The 21,001-nt window shown below is 29.8% G+C and overlaps 1 protein-coding gene and 3 pseudogenes across 5 annotated transcripts; 2 read left to right on the top strand and 2 right to left on the bottom strand.

Annotated features, from left to right (window-relative positions):
- LOC111278462 (bidirectional sugar transporter SWEET2a-like) lies at positions 1 to 2,347 on the bottom strand (annotated as a pseudogene). Its single transcript, XR_016344117.1, has 6 exons — positions 1,882 to 2,347; positions 1,453 to 1,489; positions 1,150 to 1,367; positions 897 to 1,055; positions 689 to 808; positions 1 to 553 (listed from the first exon to the last, which is right to left on the bottom strand). The product of XR_016344117.1 is annotated as a bidirectional sugar transporter SWEET2a-like (transcript).
- A 307-nt stretch (positions 2,348 to 2,654) lies between these two features.
- On the top strand, positions 2,655 to 7,021 carry LOC111278463 (exonuclease 1-like). Of its 3 annotated transcripts, XM_089764866.1 has the most exons (7): positions 2,663 to 3,837; positions 4,026 to 4,345; positions 4,438 to 4,561; positions 5,169 to 5,359; positions 6,234 to 6,448; positions 6,544 to 6,733; positions 6,854 to 7,019. In XM_089764866.1, exons 2-5 carry the CDS (start codon positions 4,334 to 4,336, stop codon positions 6,312 to 6,314), a joined length of 408 nt encoding a protein of 135 aa, XP_089620992.1. In that variant the 5' UTR covers positions 2,663 to 3,837; positions 4,026 to 4,333; the 3' UTR covers positions 6,315 to 6,448; positions 6,544 to 6,733; positions 6,854 to 7,019. The 3 variants fall into 3 exon arrangements, with proteins under 3 accessions (XP_089620993.1, XP_089620992.1, XP_089620991.1); XM_089764867.1 differs by having other exon boundaries at positions 2,655 to 3,837; positions 5,169 to 5,344; positions 6,544 to 7,021; XM_089764865.1 differs by having other exon boundaries at positions 6,544 to 7,020.
- Positions 7,022 to 13,409: 6,388 nt separating this feature from the next.
- On the bottom strand, positions 13,410 to 14,191 carry LOC111278608 (protein S40-3 pseudogene; annotated as a pseudogene).
- A 4,804-nt stretch (positions 14,192 to 18,995) lies between these two features.
- LOC111278464 (uncharacterized) lies at positions 18,996 to 20,958 on the top strand (annotated as a pseudogene). Its single transcript, XR_016344208.1, has 5 exons — positions 18,996 to 19,060; positions 19,170 to 19,191; positions 19,653 to 19,776; positions 19,872 to 19,965; positions 20,111 to 20,958. The product of XR_016344208.1 is annotated as an uncharacterized LOC111278464 (transcript).
- Positions 20,959 to 21,001: the final 43 nt, after the last annotated feature.

Raw genomic sequence — 21,001 nt, forward strand, 5'->3', positions numbered from 1 at the left:
TTAATTATGCAAGTGCACATGACCATAATAAAATCAAAAGTAATTCATATTTTGTGTGTGCGTGTGTGACCACTTTATTCATAAACTTATAAGTTCCTTCTACTGAAAAAAAGGTACTACATAGGAAAATGTCTTTGTTGCCTCATCTTGTTCTTGAAACTTTATCAACCCAAAAGATTTGTATTATTATTCAGGTAATTTCTTCCCCCAATTCTTCTAAAAGTACTCTGATTTTGATTTTTTGAGACCAATGGTATTATATATTGATATATACAATATACAAACATGAATTTGATTTTGCATTATGCATATATTTAAATCAAATTCCATGATCTTATGAGAGGAACAAACAAGGGAAAGGAAAAAGTTTCTATGCCAATCAAACTGGAAAAGCTGGAGTGGCAAACAGTATTTTTTCCATTCTCTGCAACAGCTGAGCTCTCCTTCAAGGATCTATCAGGGGATGCCTCAAGTCCTCTCGGGATGCAGTGTTATAATAGGTGTACAAGGCCAATTGGACAGTCCCCAAAACTGTTCCAATTCCATTCGGAACCTGTACCAGGGGAAGAAAATTAGAACAATAGATGGATAGTTGTTGCTGAAAACCAAAATTGGGGGACTCTTGATTGTGATCGAATCTGTAGGCATTTGGAACATAGAATAGAAGAGTGGAAAAGGAAAAACTTACATAGATGAAAGCGTCATGCTTGAACATTCCATATACAAAGAAAGCCAGACTCATCCAGAATGTTGCAAGGGAGAGTGAGAATGGCATGTATTCAACGCTTCTCATTTTGATCACCAGATTCTGGCATGGCAATGTACAGAAAACAACATGAGCGAGAAGGAATTCCGCAATCTAAAGGTCGAAAAATATGAAACTTTGATGAACTTACAACTATGAGTAGAGGAGAAGCAAACATGGAAATCAGAGATGCAACACTTAAATATCCAACAAAAAGCTGCCGTGATGGGGAGTCCAAGAATCTCAGGCTCACGAAAACTATCAAAGCAAAAATTGCAAAAATTGATATCAAGAATCCTAACATCTTCAGCTGCAAACAACATCCAGAGGACAATATGACAATCATGTTAATGTATAAAAAAAGCCATTTCCAATTAGATCATCTTGCCATAACAAAATAATACCTTCACTGGCTTTTCAGCGTATCTAATAAAAATGCTGATGTAAATCAATTGGAAAACTGCCCCACAGGAATTTACTGTTGCTACCAGGATAACAACCTTGAGATACGACGGGCATTCCATACCAGAGGCATATCAAGCAGTTCAAGAGGGCATATATGTAGGGCATTCCTGAGAACTGCTCTGTTGATTCATTTCTGATTATTCTCCGAAATGTTGCTCTGGAAGACAGAGAAAGAAAGTCTTGCAGTTCAGCTTTTATCCATGATCTTTGTTACATTCTTATAGAAGTTTAAAATAACTTACGTGGGTGACAAGAACAGCACAAAAGCAAAGATGTTACCTGAAAAAAATTGAACTCAACAGATTAGAATTGGAATAATCTTCAAGCCATCCTGTATAGAAATAAATTCCAGGTTCTTCAATCCTGACAATTCTCATCTCAAAGCAATAAAGTTTTAGTTAATTTTTCTATTCCGTGATCATGTTCGATAATATCAAAACCAACAAAGAGGGAATTAGGAGCAAGAAGGGGGAAAAACTAGTCTAGAAAAAATTCCAAATTCTCAAACCCCAAAGCCAAAAAGCCCCATCATGTAGAATACAACAAATAGTTTAAAGTTTAAAGAGTTGTTTAGACATTTCTGATTCGGAAAAGCCAGATATTAATCATAATATAGGAGGTGAAAAAGGAAGCTAGAGTGACAGATAACAGGAAAGAGATAGGCAGGCTACCTGCAACACCAGCTGCATCACTGCAAACTGGATAAACTGAAGTCAACACTGCTGAAGACATTTGCAAAACTCAAAGATCTCCTTTCTCTTTGTTTTGCATCTGCTTCTCTCCTCTTCCCTCTTCACCTTTGTAATTTTGCAAATAAATCCCATGGGAAAGCTTCCAGTTATATAAGACACCAGCTAGACAATCAAGTCACATTGACAAGAAACTTTTTCTGTTTGTCATTCCTTTGGACAGATTTTCAAACCACTAGTTTTCATTGTCCAATCAATTTTCTCTTGGTACTATTACTTTTTTTTTTATTGTTGTTTGCTGATTTACAGCATTCTTATATGTAAGGTGCGCGGATGACTCTCAATCCCAGACTCAATGTTTGTGCGAGGGGCAAAACTTTAAAATTACGATAGAAAGAGAGTGATTAAAAATATAGGTTAAGGATTGTTTTAGTGTTTGTACTTCAATATTTAAGTCGGAGGTCAATATAAATAATAAAAAAGAGATAGCATGAAAGTAGAAAAAATAAAATGAGAAAATGATACGTAGATGGTATTATTTATACTTATAAAATAAGGGTTTTGAACAATTTAAATTGTCTGAGGTCAATTCTATTGCTAAGAATGATTTAGGAATTAAGTTGAATCATTCACTTAGAACGCAACAAATTAACGTTTAAAGGTCTATTTTATAAATTGTTGAAATGATTAAGTTGATATAAATTTTTAAATTCAGATCGACATATAAAATCCAAAATATCCTTTTTTTCTAATGAAAAAGACATCTATTTTACCCTTTAAATCTAAAAATATCCCTAATACAGAGTGGCAAACAATAAGTTAAAAACAACTCAGCCTCGGCTATTTTACGGGCAAAAACTTGAATGATTTTCAACCTGATCCAAGCTTTTTACTTTCCATGATTGCCATTTTCATGGATATTTTTCACAAAAATAGAGAACTCATATTTCATGTAAATCAAACCACAAAAACTGAAAAAGAAAAAAAGAAAAAAGGAATTGTCTGTTTGACCAATAAAGAAAAGTCAGTTGAGATATATACATGGTGTGGAATCAAATCAACTTACCTGGTTCAGGATTGCAGACAGATCCAAGTGGGATACTAGCCTTTAACTCGCCTTGATGTGAGCGAGTGAGACCTGTCTAACATGTAATATATACATATATATATTTTTATGTAAGCCACTTGTTTTATGCCTGCCTAAATATTCGAATCTTACTCCATGGAATTCTCCACCTCTGGTTATGCAAAGTGTAACCTCAAATTTTTTTATGATAACAATAAAAAAAAAGTTGGCCGAGTTGTGATAGGTTGGAACGATGAGTGTCGAGTCAAATAACCCAAACCCACAATAACAAACCCGACCTTTGACTCTCTGAGCAGCATCATCTTTGGGTTTGACCCAGGGAAATGGAACCCCATCAAAGCATCCCACTGATTCTTCCCGCTCAAAAATTGGGCCATTATTAGGCTCTTCTTCTCCTTCCTTGGAACCTATAATCTTTCTCTTCATTTCTCTGCAAATGCGATGTTTAACAGTGCAAGGCGCTGGTCTTTACTCTCTATTATTACAATTCAAGTCCCTGAAATCCAAAAGCTGATTCAGAGATTACGAAAAAGAAAGAAGAATAGAAATGGGAATGCAAGGTCTTCTGCCTCTGTTGAAATCAATAATGGTACCAATCCATATAACGGATCTTGAAGGCTCTAGTGTAGGTATTGACGCCTATTCTTGGCTCCATAAAGGCACCTTATCTTGCAGCACTGAGCTCTGCAAATGATTGCCCACCTCCAGGTCTCTCTCTCCAGCCTTGTCTGCATAGCCAATGGATATCGATTGTGGGCATCCTGAGTGGTTGTGATTATTTACCGTCACTGTCAGGAATGGGTCTCAGAAGGGCCCATTTACTTATCAAAAAGTTTAAAAGTTATGAGAAGGTGAGTTTCATTAAGAATGTTTCTAATAGATTGAATATCTTTAACAAGATAAACTAAGAAAGGCTGTCTTTAACAAGACAAAATGATGGTTTAAGCACTTCATGCATATGTTTTCTTTTGATTATACTAATTCTTCTTGTCCCTGTCACTGGTTTGAATAATTTCTCTTATACGCTTAATGATGACAGCTCTGTTTCAGTTTCCCCACTTTATGAAGAATCATTCAGGAAAGCAATATCAACTTTTCAGCACCAACAAGTCTATGATGTATGATCCAATCACTGAACCATTGTACATTTATCTGACATATCCAACAACATTGGTGATGATTTAGACTGTTTAGGCCCATATTCTGAAGAAATTGTCCTATTAGCTAAAATTTTTTTTATTACTTCCTTTATTGAGAAACATTTGATGAACCTTAATTCGGAATACACCAATTCCGCAACAAATAGCTCAAGGCATAGCAAGAGGTGATCTTGATCCATTTAGGCCAATGCCATTTCAGGTAATTGTTCTATCTACTTTTCAATTCTATATTTTTCTTTCATCATTTCCACTAATAGCGTTTATTCTTGAATCCGTGGTCTTCTTTAACAGGGTGTGAGCAATAGTTCTAGGCTGGTTCTTGACAGAAATTTACAGCTCAAAAGTTTTAAACCTGAGAGTGAAGGGAAAAAGCTAGATTTGCCTGTGCAGATGAACCTCCTGACCAACTATTTCTGTATCCCCTGATGTTACTTTCTCTTAGTTTTGATTGATCGCATATTTTAGGGAAAAAATACATTATTGAGATGGAATGAGTTATCTTGAAACAATCTAGTTTGTTTTACACTTTAAAGGAATGAACAGGGGGCGTATTTTCATGGTAGAGAATTCTTCCTCTGGAATTTTTAATCGTCTCTCTGAGGAAAATTGGACAGTTTCTGTTCTCTCTGCTTATATGACCTTCCTCCCTGTGTGCCTATTTTCTAGGAAATTAGACAAATTTTCTGGTGTCCTTTGTACCATGTATCTATTTGCTCACTTTCATGTTGGAAGAAATCTATTCAGTTATTCCAAAAGAGTTACAAATGGGAGGGCCTAGGGAAAAACAATTACCATTATGGCAGAAAAGGACCTGGTACAAAGTTAGAAAGCATAGAGTTTCAGACAAATGTGGAGGATCTAAATGATTGTTGTAAGTGTATGAAAGCGCCAAAGCTAAATATTTATGTAATGTCTTAATATTTATATCTAATTGCCCTTCTGACCATTAATTTCATCAGGGTGATTCTCTCTTCCTTTTAATTTGTCTTTATTTGTTTATTGTTGTTCCTTAACAACTAAAGGCTTTGCATCTCTTGAAGCGAAAGGAAACTTCGGGGTCCCTTGGGTATCACCTAAGCATTCAAGTCGAGTTGCTAATTCCTCTATCAGTCCTCGCGAACACATTGTGGAGGATGCTTCTTGCAAAATTGATACCTCGTTTACATCCTCACCTCACTCTAAGGATACTAACAACTCAGTGAGTGATGAGAGTGTGAGTTACAAAGTTCTAGTTCATTTAAATAGTTGTCAAATTTTTTATGCTTTCTGCCTCATTTTCTGCTGGAAGAAAATGGTTTTAATTCCATGCTTCATAAGTTTTCAGAATCTTCAAGTCTAGGTTACGATATATGCTTGATAGATTTATAATTCTACTATGAGTTAATGTTTACTTTGTGCATTCACCAACATAAAACCATGGTGGATGAGATGAGAAGTTCTGACCATATATTTGAAAGTTGGTTTACCAGTTGATGTAGTGATCTTTTTGTTGCAGAAACCTGACTAATGGAGCTATGCTTAAAACAGTTGCATGCTTATGTTCATTGGAATTGGTGCTTATTTTATGTAATATCATTCATTCATTCTTTCCTTCTTTCTTTCCTCCCTTTCTCATCATACTCTTAGTTTTTGGTCTAATTCTTGTGTCGTTTCATTTCTTATCATGTTTGCTTTGGAACCTTATGTGTTAAGCCAGTGTGCTAAAGTTGGAAACATATATTTACATTGGCTTTTTGCTTCACCAATAACAATGCCAAATAAGATTGAAGCCAATCAAATATAATGGTCAAGTTATGGTGGTCATTTATCCCTTTTGCTTCGCCTCTAAAATGGCTGGTTTTATAGACTAGGAATTCCATCCATATACTAAGGTGCATGAGTAAATAAGGTAAAATATATTTAAGTTTATATGAACAAATTATTTCTACCATCAATGGAAAAGTAAGGATATTGAACATCTGCCATTGTTCACCATGGATTGATAAATTAAACTAGTCTTTGCTTAGTGCTAAATTCATGTAGCTGTCATGGTCCAAAATTAGTGCAAAAGTTGAAAGAGTTTTTACCTGCTATTTTTCTTTTTGTAGGTCATTGTGATCCTAATCTTGAAACGTTTACGGAGACAAAAGCTGGAGGAGCAAAATTTGGATCTAACATTTCACGTTTAGGTGATTGCTCTGACATAGCATAGAAATCCATGGAAAGATTTGTTTCCGCAATATCATCATTTAGCATTTCATCACCTGGTTCTCATGCTAGTTCGAGCCCGTCTGAAAGATGCTCGGAACCCAAGTCGCAACAGGTAAACAGACTTGATCTCGATCCTGTAGTGAATTGCACTTAAAAGGTTATATTCCTAGCATTCATCCGTTACAACTTGGTTTCTATCCATTGAAGGTCATCTGCGGCAATGGATCTTTAGCCAGTTTGCTTATGTACCAAAAAACAAGAAGGCCACATTAGCATCATGCAGATTTTGAGTTTTAACAATATTTAGCAGAAGTGCAAAACTTCCTAATAACTAAGCAGTCAAATCTTCTGTTTCCATCACTATTGCTGCTTCGAAGTCCGTTCATCTGTAGAAATTGTAAGTGACATTTTCACCTTCATGTTTATTTATATTTGTTTTCCTTGCAATGGCTGATTTCAGCCTTTCTGGACGCTCATGATTTTGGACTGCTGCGGACCTTAAATGAATTGCTGCCAGCACCATATTGTGTTTTCAAGAAGAAAAGATGTTAGCATGCTTCATTTTCTTTCATCTTCATTTATATGGAGCTCCTGACAGAAGACAATGCCAACAACATTGGTTTTGTAATTGTTATTGTTCATTAAAGTTGCATTCTGGGTTAAAAATCTGCGGTATAAAATCTGAATCCCAAATAGAATCCATAAAAAATACAATCCTAGAATTCATTATTCATAATTTGGCTTGTTATCCATTGAGGGTCATCTGCTGCTGTAAATCTTGCCCAGTTTCCTCGTATACCTAAGCACATAAAGACCAGATTTTGAGTTTTGGGTAATATGTAGCATAATTTTGTTCGACCAAGAAATCTAATTCATCTCCACTAAAGACAATAGGGGTATATTGTCAAATTAATTAAATTAAATCAATACAGTGAGAAGCTCGAATTCAATTTTAAATTTTAAATTCGAATTTTAAATTTGATTTAAGATAAAAATTTAGTTATTTGAATTTATTTTATTAGGTTTGTTTATTAAATAAAAAACAAGTTTAATTCAAGTTAATTTACTTCAATCTTGATTATTCAACATTAAAATTATGATTTTATAATTAAAAATAATAAAAAATATTTATTAAAATATAAAAAATTGATTAAACATGTAAATAATTTAAATTAAATATTTAAATATTTAAATTTAATTTGTTTTATAAATCGAATTGTTTAAACTTAAACTCAAACTCAATTTGACAATAATTAAATTGAATTTAAATTATGATCAAGTCTAACTTAGGTGTAGTTTTTACGGATCTAGCTCATTTCGTTTTTCAACATTAAATAGAGAGTTTTTGTTGATAGTCAAATTAAAAGACAAAAAAAGTTTATGATCTAAACAATGTTAAGTTAAATTTTTTTAAAAAAAATTATTGATAAAAAAACAAAAAAAAATTATCCGTTAAAAATAACCATTTTTGTTTATTTTTCTGTTTATGTGTCTTTTAAATTTGATCATCAATATAATTTTTTGTTTAATATTAAAAAAAGGGAGATAAATCTTTTTGTACAACCCTACGAGAAGAAGCAATAGTTTCCAAAGAATTAGAATCTAAGAATGTTCATAATTTGATTTTAATCAAAATAATTAATCAAATCGATTTAATTTAATTAATTAATCAATTATTAAATTAATTTTGATCGATTGATAAAAATAATTTTAAAAATTTTTTATTTTTAATTAATTCGATTCAAAATCAAATTAATCGAAATTCTAATCAACATATAACATAACCTAAATATAAAATACAAAATATATGAAATAAATCACTTAATTTTATGACTTAGTTAAAATTTTTAATATAATATTTTAATATTTTAATATTTTATTAAATAATTTTATTTAATTTATTTAAAATATAAAAAATTAAGAGTTTAATGCCAATCCTTCACCAAACCAAAAGGATAAGGTTAGTACGTGCCTACGTGTCACTACCAAGACTCTAATACTGGTAAACAGTGTTAAGTTAAAAAAAATATTGTTTGATAAAAAATACAAAAACAAATAAAAAAATTAGCTGTGCAAAATAACCATATATTTTTTTGTTTATTTTTCTGTTTATGTGTTAATTTAATTTAATTTGATCATCAATATAATTTTTTATTTAATATTAAAAAAAGGGAGATAAATCTTTTTTTACACCCATAAGAGAAGCAGCAAATAGTTTACTAGAGAATTAGAATCTAAGATTGTTTATAATTTGATTTTAATTGAATTAATTTAATTGAATTAATTTTTTATTATTGAATTAATTTTTATTGATGAAAAAAATTATTTTAAAAAATTTTTTATTTTCAGTTAATTCGATTTGAAACTGAATTAATCAAAATTTTAATCAAAATATAACATAATTCAAATATAAAATGTAAAATAGATAAAATAGATCACTTAATTTTATAATCTGTTAAAATTTTTAAAATAATACTTTAGCATTTGAATATTTTATTAAATAATTTTATTTAGTTTATTTAAAATATAAAAAATTGAGAGTTCAAAATATAATTTACTTAAATATATTTATTATTTTGTTAACTAAAAAATTAATCGAACCAATTGAATTAAATTTAATCGATTAATTTTTAAAATTTATAAATTCAATTTGATTAATAAAAATATTAATATAATTTAATTTAAAATTAATCGAATCAATCAAATGAATAACCTATTAGATTTTCAATAACTCATTTATTATCAGGTGATCTATGAATATGAAAAGTGGGTCTAAAATCAATGATTTACTATAAATTTAATTGTTTGCTACCAATCCTTCACCAAACCAAAAGGATAAGGTTGGTACGTGGTACTACCAAACTCTAAAGCCAGTTTCCCATTGATATGTTCTTACTTGATGAAAAATTGGACATTATAGCAAAACATGTCCTAATCAAAACCTTCATGTTAAAAGTCTATTAAAATACTTCCTTCACTACACTCCAACTACATTCAGTGGCCCAAACATCAAGGAATTCTTTGAAACACGTATCTCTGATTTATGTCAATTATGTTGATCATAATTTAATTTGACCATAAGAATCATTGGGTGTTTGTTTTCTTTCTTCTTCTGAGTGATATATGACATTGGCTGCCCATCTGGACAGTTTATTCTTGTGGAATTGAAAAAGCATCTTCTGCTAACTTGTATTTCTCTTCTCCATTTTTGTTTGCTTTTCTGGAACTTAGAAGTTGTTTGAACGTGAGCTTGATGGGAAAAAAAAAATTCTTTAAGGAAAGTGAAATGGGAATTCATAAAAATGCTATATTTGTCTTTTTCTTGAATAAGATAAGTGCTTTTTTGTGTGAAAAAAAGTTATATGAAATTTTATAGGTGAAGTTTGTAAAATTTTTTATTAAAAGTTAGTAAATAAAAATTAAAATCAATAATCAAAATTGATAGATTAAAAATTTTATTGTTAAGCATTTAATTTAAAACTAATTGACAGCAAGTGAATGAGTTCAACTTAAATATAAAATTACAGAAAATTAAAAATTTATTAGATATGGGATAACCCATTTTAACAAGTTTCATCATGTGTAAGTGAAGATGGAAAAAGCTTTTCGTGTGACAAATTAGGAAAAAGCAATGAAAAAAAAGTCCTGATTCTAATATCATATTAAGTATTTAACTTAAAATCAATTAACAGTAAATGAAAAAGTCGAACCTAAATATAAAACTACAAAAAATTAAAAATTTATTAGATATGAGATAACTCACTTTAATACTCATCATGTATATCAAATGTATAAAATTTTTAAAAATTTTAATAAATTATGATATATTTATTAAATAAATATTTTTAGTAAAAATATTAATAAACTCAAATGTGTAAAGTTGGCAATTTAACTCCTCCCCGATGGGTTTCAACCTAATCCTATTGGGTCGATTTTTTTTTTTTTTGAAATTCAGGTTTTTAGGTCCGGTTTTAGGTAAACCTGACCCGATCGGATCCGATATTATATAAAAAATTATTTTTTAATTAATTATTTAATTTTTTAAATATATTTATATAATAATATTTTAAATATTTATATTTTAAAAAATAATATTTTATTAATTTCATATAGGGATCGGGGTCGATTTCTGGTATGAAAAAACAAAAAAAATTTTGAAAGAATTAGATTCAGATTTAATAACACATAGAATCAGATTGGGTTCGAGGCAAGTAAAATCCGTCCCAAATTTAATCCGATGCCAACTCTACAAATATGATTTCCATGAGATTTTATTTAAATTTTGTTTACATTATATTCTTTAGATTTTTCTTAAAAATTATTATCACCTAATGCTACACTAAATGAATAATCACAGAGTTGTCAATTTTTTCCCTTTTTCTTTTATTATTATATTAAATTGAAAATTTAAATTTATTAAATATTACTTTTTAATCATACATGAATCATGAAAAATAAACTTAGATTCATTATATTTTAATTTAAGTCTTCAATATTTAACATTTTTTTGACTACGTATTTTTGCTACTAAATGACTTCCTTGATTTGGTCATCCCCTCTTATCTTTCTTAAGAGAAAGTAAACAAACATCCTAAGAATCAAATAATGATAATGTCTCTAAAGTTTGAAAAAATATTAAAGATTTAATTTCGAATCAAATTTTTTTTATTTATATTACGATTTTATTCTTTTAATATAAAAAAATAATAATTAAGTATATTTTATTAAAATAATAATAATAAGACACTAAATCAAGAGTCACAATTTCTCTAAATAAAAAAAAAATTATGTTTAAAGAATTTATGGCAAATGTTTGACCACGTCATTGATGTGATGATCTCACAACATGTTTGGTCTTTTTCTGACAATTATCGTTTCTGACATGTTTGCACGGAATCATTGACAAACCATCCTGCACCACACGTGCCTCCGTTGTCATTTCTTTCCCAATCGACAATTTAATTATTGACTTATTAATTAACATTTTAATCAAACAAATATAACTTCATTATTTTATTGATTAAATATTATATTAAACTTTTAGTTTATTTTAAGTGTACACGTGGGTTTCAAAACAGAGGTCGACGTCTAAAAAGAAAAATTTAAGCGTTAAAAATAATATTTTTATAAAAAATTATCTCATAAGAGAGATAGTATGTTTTGTTTTTAATTTTAATAATTTTAAATATATAAAAAATAACGGATAATGATGATGATAACAAGTTAAAAAATCAAATTTCCATAACTTTAAATATATAAAAAAAAATGGCCCTAATGATATGGCAACAAGTTAAATTATATGGAATCTAAACAGTCCTATAGTTGAGGAACATGTTTAATTAATATGGAATCGTGAGGGTTTTATTGTTGTTGAATTTACTTACATGTAATGATTTTGTTCCATTAAGTTTCAAGTAACTCTTAACTTCATGCAAATTTATTCTTTTTTAGTTGGCTCAATTGATAAAGATTTTTGGATGTAAAAATTTTGAGTTCAAATTTAATTGATAGTTATTTTTTAATAATATCTAAAATATATGATCTGTAATAATTTATTTTATGATATATTTTATCATGATTTGAGAGATTAGATAATTTATTTATTTTTAAAATTTTTAAAAATAAAAAAAATGCATTATAATTGAGGTAAAAAAAGTAATCATATATCTTTTCAAAAATTAGAAGAAAATTTTTTTTTTAAAATTTTCATTCCCTAACACAAAGCAAAACTCAAGAGTATACATTATGAAAATGCATTATAATAGAATTGAATTTCTTTTTCTTCAAAATTCTAATAGTTATTAACACACGTGCACGAGCATGCACGTGTGTATATATACATATATATATTCTAGGCTTTTGGAATTCGGTAAAGGAGGATTCGCTATAGAATTTATGACAGCTACCTCAAGAAGAAAATAAATTTAAGCTATATTTGCATATTCATTTTCTTTATTAGATGTATGTTTGGTTTTTTATAGGAAGAAATTAACAAAGGGGAAGCATTGTTAGGTAAGAAAACCAGGACGTAGAAAAATTTACGTGCCTCCTTTTTTGACATTGGAAAAGAGGGAATGATTAGAAATTACTGTTGAGGGCCATTGAACAATTCAAAAACAAACTTGACACGTGCATGAACAGAATTAAAAAGAAAAGAAATTAGGGTTACAAAAGTACTTAGCCTGTAACTCATCAAGCTCTTGAACACAAGTTTTCAACTCTAAAGCAAACAAATTTAGGCATCTTTACTTATTTTATTCCTCATGAATGCAATATTAAAGTTTCATCTACCCAAAATTGCTGCAAAAGGAAGAATAAAAAGTTGGATTGATCTCAAAATCCTGGTTTCTCATAGCTTTCTGCAGATCGAAAGAGATCCCTAAAAGGAGTTTGGTTGACTGCTGGTTAATGGCCTAATTCTCATGTTGTCATTAATAAATAAAAGAAAAAAAATACTTCTAGTATTTGTCATTTTGTCATAGTTATTAACTTCAACAAAACGAAACTATGATTATCTCACATGTCCAAATTAATGTGCCTATTATCCTAGGAAGAGCCTGGTCAGTCCTACTCCAACAACATCAATACTGTATTCCAAAATGGCTGTAGATTGTCAAAAACAGGTACCTAAAAAATAAGTTTTTTTTATCATCTCTGCTGGTAAAACTCTCTCTCTCTCTCTCTCTCTCAATCAGGAAACCAGCTGTTTCTATTGGGATTATGTCCAATGTCAAGACAAAAACTCCAACAGCGGTTTCTTTTCCTTTTTTGGTAAGGCGGTGCGGCAGCTGCCTAAGCCTCCACATGTCCTAGTAGCCAAGCTACACAAGATCAAACCAATGCAAGCTGGAATTTTGCAGCATGTTTTGCTTGAAACAAAACCTCCAAGCTCAGAAATTTTATTATTACACGCAGACTACTATATTACTTACTAGAAATTAACCAAAAATTTAAGCAAGAGAGATAGATTAATTGGTGAAACTCATCAATAATTGTGTTACAGTAATTAATTCCATTTTTTTTTCTTTTTCTGTCACAATGAATGATTAAGAATCAAAAAAGACGCCGGATGGTACAAAGGAAAACAATTTTTTTCCCATTTCATTTCTGAACTCTGAAATGAATACCAAAGAACAAAGGAAAATAAAAGAAAAAAGGAAAAGATTTGACCATGGTTTATGCTTCCAAAAATCCAGTCATTCTAAGAATTGAATTCCGAACTTGACTCAAATCCCTTCCTTTAAGCGTCCTACCATTGCCAGTACAAACCGAATACGCCATTTTCCCGGCGATTCTTCTTCCTAAGATCACATGGGGCGGCACGACTTCACCTTGCTCATCTTCCTCTTCCTCAAAATCATCAGCTTCGCTGCCGCAATGAACAGGACTACCCTGATGACGTGGGATGCTAACAGGAAGCGAACTGGCGACTATCCTCTTCTTCTTGCCACTATTTTTCCTCGACTTGTTGTGGTCACGTGAAACACGGCCGTTCTTGAAGTACCCATCATCATGAACAGCAGCATCCTCGTCATGTGTGCCGCAACGGTTGCTGCTGTGGTCAGAAAATATAACCTCGGACTCTTGGAATTCTTCTTCAGCCATGACAAAGGGGAAGATCAGATCAATCTATTAAGCTTAGCTTAGCTTGTGAGTTGTAGATGAAGAGAGGAAAGATTTCAATGGGGGAAATGGAACGGTGGGGGGAAAAGAAGGGAAAACAAAGGTAATTTATAGGAGAGAATCTAAACCGTAGGGATTTACACTTTTGAATTTTTTTTTTTTTTTTTTTTTTTAATGTTGGTGTTTGAGAAGAGATACCGTCATGAGTGCGATCCCCGCTTTCTTTTTCTTTTTTTTTTTTCTTAGAGAGAATTAAGGGGAATTAAAAAAATAATTTGTAAATGTTTAGATTTAAAATTAGTTTTGTTAAAATTTAATTATTAAAAAAGGTGAATGAATTATTTGATCTAAATTTTATATATTTTTCTCTTTTTTATAATATTCTTTATATTTTATATAAAATTTGCTTAATATGGTGATTGAGCTCATTTAATCGTAATGCCAATTTTGATTATAGACACAAAATCAAACAAAATATAAAATTTTAATTATAATAATTCTTTTTTTTTAATATTTAAGATTGTCAAATATAAAGTATTATCATGAATTAAAGTCATACCTTTTACTAATAGATCGTGCAGTTATTAAGAAAAATACAAAATTATATAGTCAATTTGTTTTCAGTAGTAATTAAAAGTAAACAAAGATTTATGATTGTAATTAATTGAATTGTTATCATCAATTGGAATTGCAACCCTAATATAGAATTGAGCTGTAATAGTATATCCGAAAAATAAATTTAATTTTTTATTTTTTGATCTAAAACATAATATCGAATATGAAAAATATTTTTGCTATCAATGATTTTTTTGGATAATCAAATATAAATTCTCTTTGAAATCTTCTATTATGGAATATTCTTTCATTTGAACCTTTTTAAGTACCCAAAAAGTATATAATAAACGTCACTCACCTTTTAATGTTTTCCTTGATTTTTTTTTTTTAATATATATATTTGGTTGATTGTTTGATTCTTTGTCTAGGTTGTGCTTGTGCTTGTGTTTTTCTAATTGTCCAAGTTATGTAGTCGTCTGCCTAAAGCAAATTAAGCTTCTCTAAGTTTCTCCTTTTCTTGTGGCTCACGGCTTTCTCTTGTGTAACTTCTTCAGCCAAGTTATTGCTTTACTAAGTTGGCTTTAGCTTTTAATGAGTTTTTTTTTTTTCCTCATTTTGCCACAATATTTGATTAATTACAATTTCTTTTTTTTTTCTCATGGGATCGGATCTTTGGAACTTCTAAAACAAGTACAAAATATTTTTTTTATATTAAAAAGTGGTTGATCGCTTTATAATATACAAGCCCTGACCTAATTATTTCATTAAGATTATCATGTAAAAACTTAAGTAAACCATCTGAAGAGGAATAAAGAAGTCGAATTCTAAACTCATTTTTTTAAATCATGTTAGCTAACAAGTTCGAATAAAAATATTTTTTTAGAGAACAAATCCGATCCTTCTTCGTTAAAATTTGATACTTAATGAATCACTTAAAAAAAAATCTCTTTTGCTTGGTTTCTATCCTTACACATATGGTATTTGGATTTACTTTAATTGTTGATTATATTACCTAAATTTGTGTTAATATTTAATTCGAAATTTAAATTTCATGGGCTTTAACTTTCAATCCTTTAGTTACAAATTGAAAAAAGGGTAAGTTCCTTTAGAGTTCTCAAAAGTGTACTAAGGTTTGGTGGTGTGTGCTTCTTCATTCACTTTTGAGACTTTGCCAATCTTAATTGGAATTTGGAGATGTTTTAGGATGGCTAGCTTTTTGATGATTATATGTCTTGATATAGAGAAGAAATTCCTTCCCTACATGGCTATTAGAGAAAAATGGTGTCACCTTGGCTAAACATTTAAGTGGCATGAAAAGTCTCTTGGGTAATGGTGTCAACATAATCTCTTAATTAGGAGTATAAATTATACATTAATAATTACAAGTTATTCGAATTCGTTTCGAATAAAATTCGAATTCGACTCAATCATTATCGAGTTGAGCTCAAACTTGAGCAACTCAATTTATCAAGTGAGCCAAATTCGAACATTCTAATGTCCTACTCAAATAGTTTACGAGTCTAATCAAAATTTTAAATTTTAATATATTTTTATTATTTTAATTAAAAAATTACTATTTTACCTATATATATATATATATCAATTCAAGTTCCAATTTGAGTTTGAATACATGATCAAATTTGAAATAAAATATAAAAATTAAGCTCATTTTTATTAAACGAGTCTAATTGAATAAATTTGAGTAACTTTATTTTTATCTCAAGTTAAGTTCAAACTTAAAAATTAAAATTCGATTGAATTTATGCTGAATTTTGACTAACAAATTTCGAATAATGAATTTCGAGTCAAACTTAAACTTGAATTTCTTATTTTATCAATATGATTCGACTCGATTATATCCTTACTCTTAATCATGAAGCACATAAACATAATTTTTCTTTTAGTTGTTTTATCGATTTCTTGTCATAAAAGTGTATTTAATGTATTTCACAAAAATTAAATATGATTGTCAATGAAAAAATTAAATTTTTTTATCAACTCGACTAATTCAAATACGCTTTCTTCATAAAAATACATACATTACATTGGAGAGGTTACGGTTGCTTGAAAAAGGTTTATAATTGGTTACAAGAAATTAAATGCAAAAATTAATAATTCTTTCATAGGAAAAATCCCAGGTCTTAGGTCAAATCCCTTTGTGTACAAACTTTTATCTTTGTTAATTTATATAATACTAGTTTAAAAAGTTGAATATTGCAATTAGAATTATTATAATCATATTTAAACAAATTCACACATCATTGCTTTGTTATCAAGAAGTTCAATTGTTCAAATACATATTTTATTTTTACAAATTCACCCAAAAAAATTTGCCAACAAATTAATTTATGTGAACTCTTTCTTTTCATTTCGGGATCAAAATGAAAAAAATGAAAAAGAAAAGCATAGATCTGGCTAAAGAAGTCGAGTCAAAGGGGAAGTAGGTTGGCTGAATCGAGCCTAAAAATGCTTAACGAACAATTAATTTTCTTTTCGGGGCAATGATTGGGTGTAAGGGCGTAAGATTAAAGCTAGAAATCCACTAGCTCGGCGTATCCCACGGCTCATGCGACGCCTAAGACAGAGAAAGAGAGAGGGCGCTGGCTCCACGCTGGTGAGAACCGTGAGGTCCACCTAATCTATCTCCTCAGGATGATTTCAAATAAGACCAGCCAGTTAGATATGGACACGTAGCACGTGACGTCAAACTGCGGCTCAAACGAGCACACGGGGGCGTGGAATTTCATTATTCCCGACCGGCTTAGGTGCCACATTGTCAGCCGTTATTGCCGTGCAAGTAATTGTAGTAAGTGAAAAAACAGAGTAATAATAACAAATTAATAATTCAGGTGTGTTTTACCAAAAAAAAAAAAAATCCGCTTTCACTGGATAAAAAATAATGAAAGTTTTTATTATTTTATTTAATGATGATAAATATATTTTTAATTAAATTTAAAGTTAAAATTTAATCATTTTTAAATTAAATATAAAAATAAATAAAAATTAATTTGAAAGATAAAAATGATTTGAACAAATTTTAATTTTAAATTTAATTAAAAATACATTTATCATAATTAAAAGTAATGTGGAAGTTTTCACTATTTTTAAGTAACGAAGAGAATCATCTCCAACGATCTTTTATTTCCAACTTTTTGTTTTTTTTTTCTTATTATTTTCTTTTCTCATTTGTTTTTTGTTATTTTCATACATTCAACTGACTTGAATGTAAAAGTACATCTTAAAATATTATTTTCGATACTTTTTGAGCTTCTCTCGTAGGGTCGATAATTTAATTTATCACCGACGGATTTCAATCTAATTTTATGGGGTTGATTTTGTTTTTTTGAAATTCGAGTTTTGGATCGGATCGGGGTCAGGTAAGATTATGAAACAATCAGGATCGAATCGGGTTCGAATTTTAGATAAACCCTACCTGACCCGATATTATATAAAAAATTATTTTTTTAATTAATTATTTAATTTTTTATTTATATATATTTATATAAAGATATTTTTAAATATTTATATTTAAAAAATAATATTTTATATTTTAAAAAATAATATTTTATTAATTTCAGGTCAGGTATGATTTATATAGTATTGGATCGAAGTCGGAGTTGGATTCGGATATAAAAAAACAAAAAAAAATTCGAATAGAATCGAGTTCAAGTTTAATAACATATAAAATCGGGTCGAGTTTAAAGCGAACAAAATCAATTTCGAATCTGATCCGATGCCAACTCTATTCTCCCATATTTGACACTCTTTCCGGCTCAATTTTCACTAAGCTATTCAATCAAATTAAAAATTACATCAATAAATAAAAAATAAAATCATATTAATTTAAAAAAAAAGTTCATAGGTACTTTTCACCTTAATAATAACCGAAAAGAGTTTAAAGTTTCTATATATTTTTATATTTATTACGTGCTTGTTTAATTATATAAAACATGTTAATATAATCGCTATTTCCTTTAATAGAAACACAACAACCTCATAAACATGATTATAAAATATATATATATATATAAATATATGTGAAAGTTTAATGAAAATGACCCTATGCAAATCTGGGCACTATTATAGTACTCAATTAAACGAAAATGACCCATAACCCTGCTTCCATCCACCCATTGATTTTCAAAGGTCGCTTTCTTCTTTTTTTTTTTTTTTTTTTTGTCTTTTTGGCATAAGCATGTACGTTTGTGAGATTATTTGTAGTATGTGAAAAGTTTATGACATTGACTGCAATCTCATCTGGGAAAATTTTGGTTGAAATTCTTGGTATGTGAGAGTTTGTGTCACGGCATTAGGATATGTGGGTGATGAGTTTGCTTAATTTTGGTCAATTTGGCATTTGAAACTTTCAATCTATTTAAAGGTTACCTGTCCCAAAAGTCAAATCTTTTTAAATTCTTTTAAACAGTTGTGTTGTTAGAGATTTTGAGTCAAATTTAACAAAAGTACTGAATCTAGAATAAATGGTTTTGGATAAGATTAGAAGAAGTTTGGGTTTTATCTTTCTTTTGAGTTATTTGTTGATTAGGTAAGATTTATATTTTTAGGTGGTTTGCTAAGGAAGGGAAAACCTCTTGCAAATAAGATTATCCATTCCTTAGAGCGTTAGGAAAGCACATAAATGAAAATTTTGACAGGCTGTTGGAAAGAAAATTAATGGTTTTTTTTCTTTTGACCATAAATTATCTTTTTCAATTATTTATATAATGGAATAATTATCTCATACACTCCATCCATGGAATTAAAAAATTATCTTAAATTAAATTTAAAATAATTAGTAAATTAATATAATAAATAAAATGATACGTAACAACGTTTTAATTTCATTTTTGGGATTTAAAAATTTTATCATCGAATATATAAAATGATAGTTTAAATGTAATTATTATTAACCAAGAAAGAGAGGGAAATCAAGTTGTTTTTCATGTGGATATGTATTAAAAATGCTGGCCCAACCTCAAAGCAATATGAAAATTCAATGAAGAAGAAAGGCATCAATGGCTTTTAGTTGCATTTGTTCAAGAAGTTAACAGTCTCTCCATAGGCCAAAAACAAGGTTGATAAATTAAGATTCCAAGGAATCATTTTTTTTTTTTCCATGTTGCTGCCTTTATATTCAGGTTCAAAGAAATGAAGTGGCTTTTTTATTGGGTTCTGGGATTTCAATTTGCAGAGTTCCCTATTTAAATGTTCCCAAAAGCTGGGTGATAAACAATCATTTAGCACGTCAAAAGCTGTTGAGAAGTGGGTGTCATTTAAAAATTTGAAATCAATTTATCAAAATATTGAATGAGTGTTTAACTTAGAAGCCTAAAGTAATAAAATTTTTTAGTGTGTAGGAAACTAGTGGAGTTGGGAAAGAATGGGCATCACTTGTGGAAGAAAAGAGATTCAGCTGGCAGTGGACAAAAGGCACTCAATCTCGTTAGAATTGTAAATTTACTTTGATTATTTTCACTTTATCGAGTATGCTGTTCAGTTATTTTATGTGGTATTTGAAGATGAAACTATGCACTTTGATTCTATAGGTGAATATTTTTGTTGGGTTGGTTGGTTTTGGATTTGTTGGCATGAGCAGGTTTCTCAACTTCCCAATGAAAAAGAGGCAGTTTATGGAGCATTGGACAAATGGACAGCTTGGGAGACTGAGTTTCCATTGATTGCAGCAGCCAAGGCTTTAGGAATTTTGAGGGACAGGAGCCGATGGCTGCATGTAATTCAAGTATGTGGTATTCTTGCTTTGTTTTTTAAAGCTTCTGAAGTTTTCTCATTGATGTAGGGAGGCTTGTGGTTACTAATTTTCTGTTACCTCTTATTTGTTTTGCTGGCTCAAGCTAAATACATGAAAGCCTTTGATACAGATTTTCTTCAATTTTAGTTCAGTTTGTATATATTAACACAGCCATTTATAGAATCTTGTCGACGGATGTTGCAAAAGAAGGTAAATGCTATTATTCGGAATACATACATTACTCATGCAAGAAGGTTCATTGAATGATTATTAGGTGTGCTTCTTCTGATTCAACCTTTTTGTCCAAGGTTTATACTGAATGGATGCTATGATTCAACTTGTAATTGCTGGCTCCGTCATGCAATATTTTGTGGGCCTAAATTGGATTTTCCAGACTCACTGATGCTCAGGTGGCAAAGTGGATGTTGAGCGAAGGCCAAGGAGCTATAATGGGAACATATGACACTCCTTTACTGGCATTTGATATGGATAACAGAGTGAATGAGGCAGCACAATGGGAACATATGAGACCCTATAATTATTCTAAATAAAATGGATGTCTGCACATTTTGCAACTCAAATTTGTCAAAATTGTGGGCAGCTTTTTGGATTGGTTTCAACTTTTAAGGCCCTCTCTTGCTGCAACATAGCTTGCCATGCTATTTCATTGCTGAATTGCTGAACCTCTTCTTGCCATTGATATTGACTGGAAACAAATTGAAAAGAAGAAATAAAATT

This window comes from Durio zibethinus, chromosome 8 (genome assembly GCF_047325235.1).
Source record: "Durio zibethinus cultivar Kanyao isolate XHJ-2024 chromosome 8, ASM4732523v1, whole genome shotgun sequence".
Taxonomy (NCBI): Eukaryota; Viridiplantae; Streptophyta; class Magnoliopsida; order Malvales; family Malvaceae; genus Durio; species Durio zibethinus.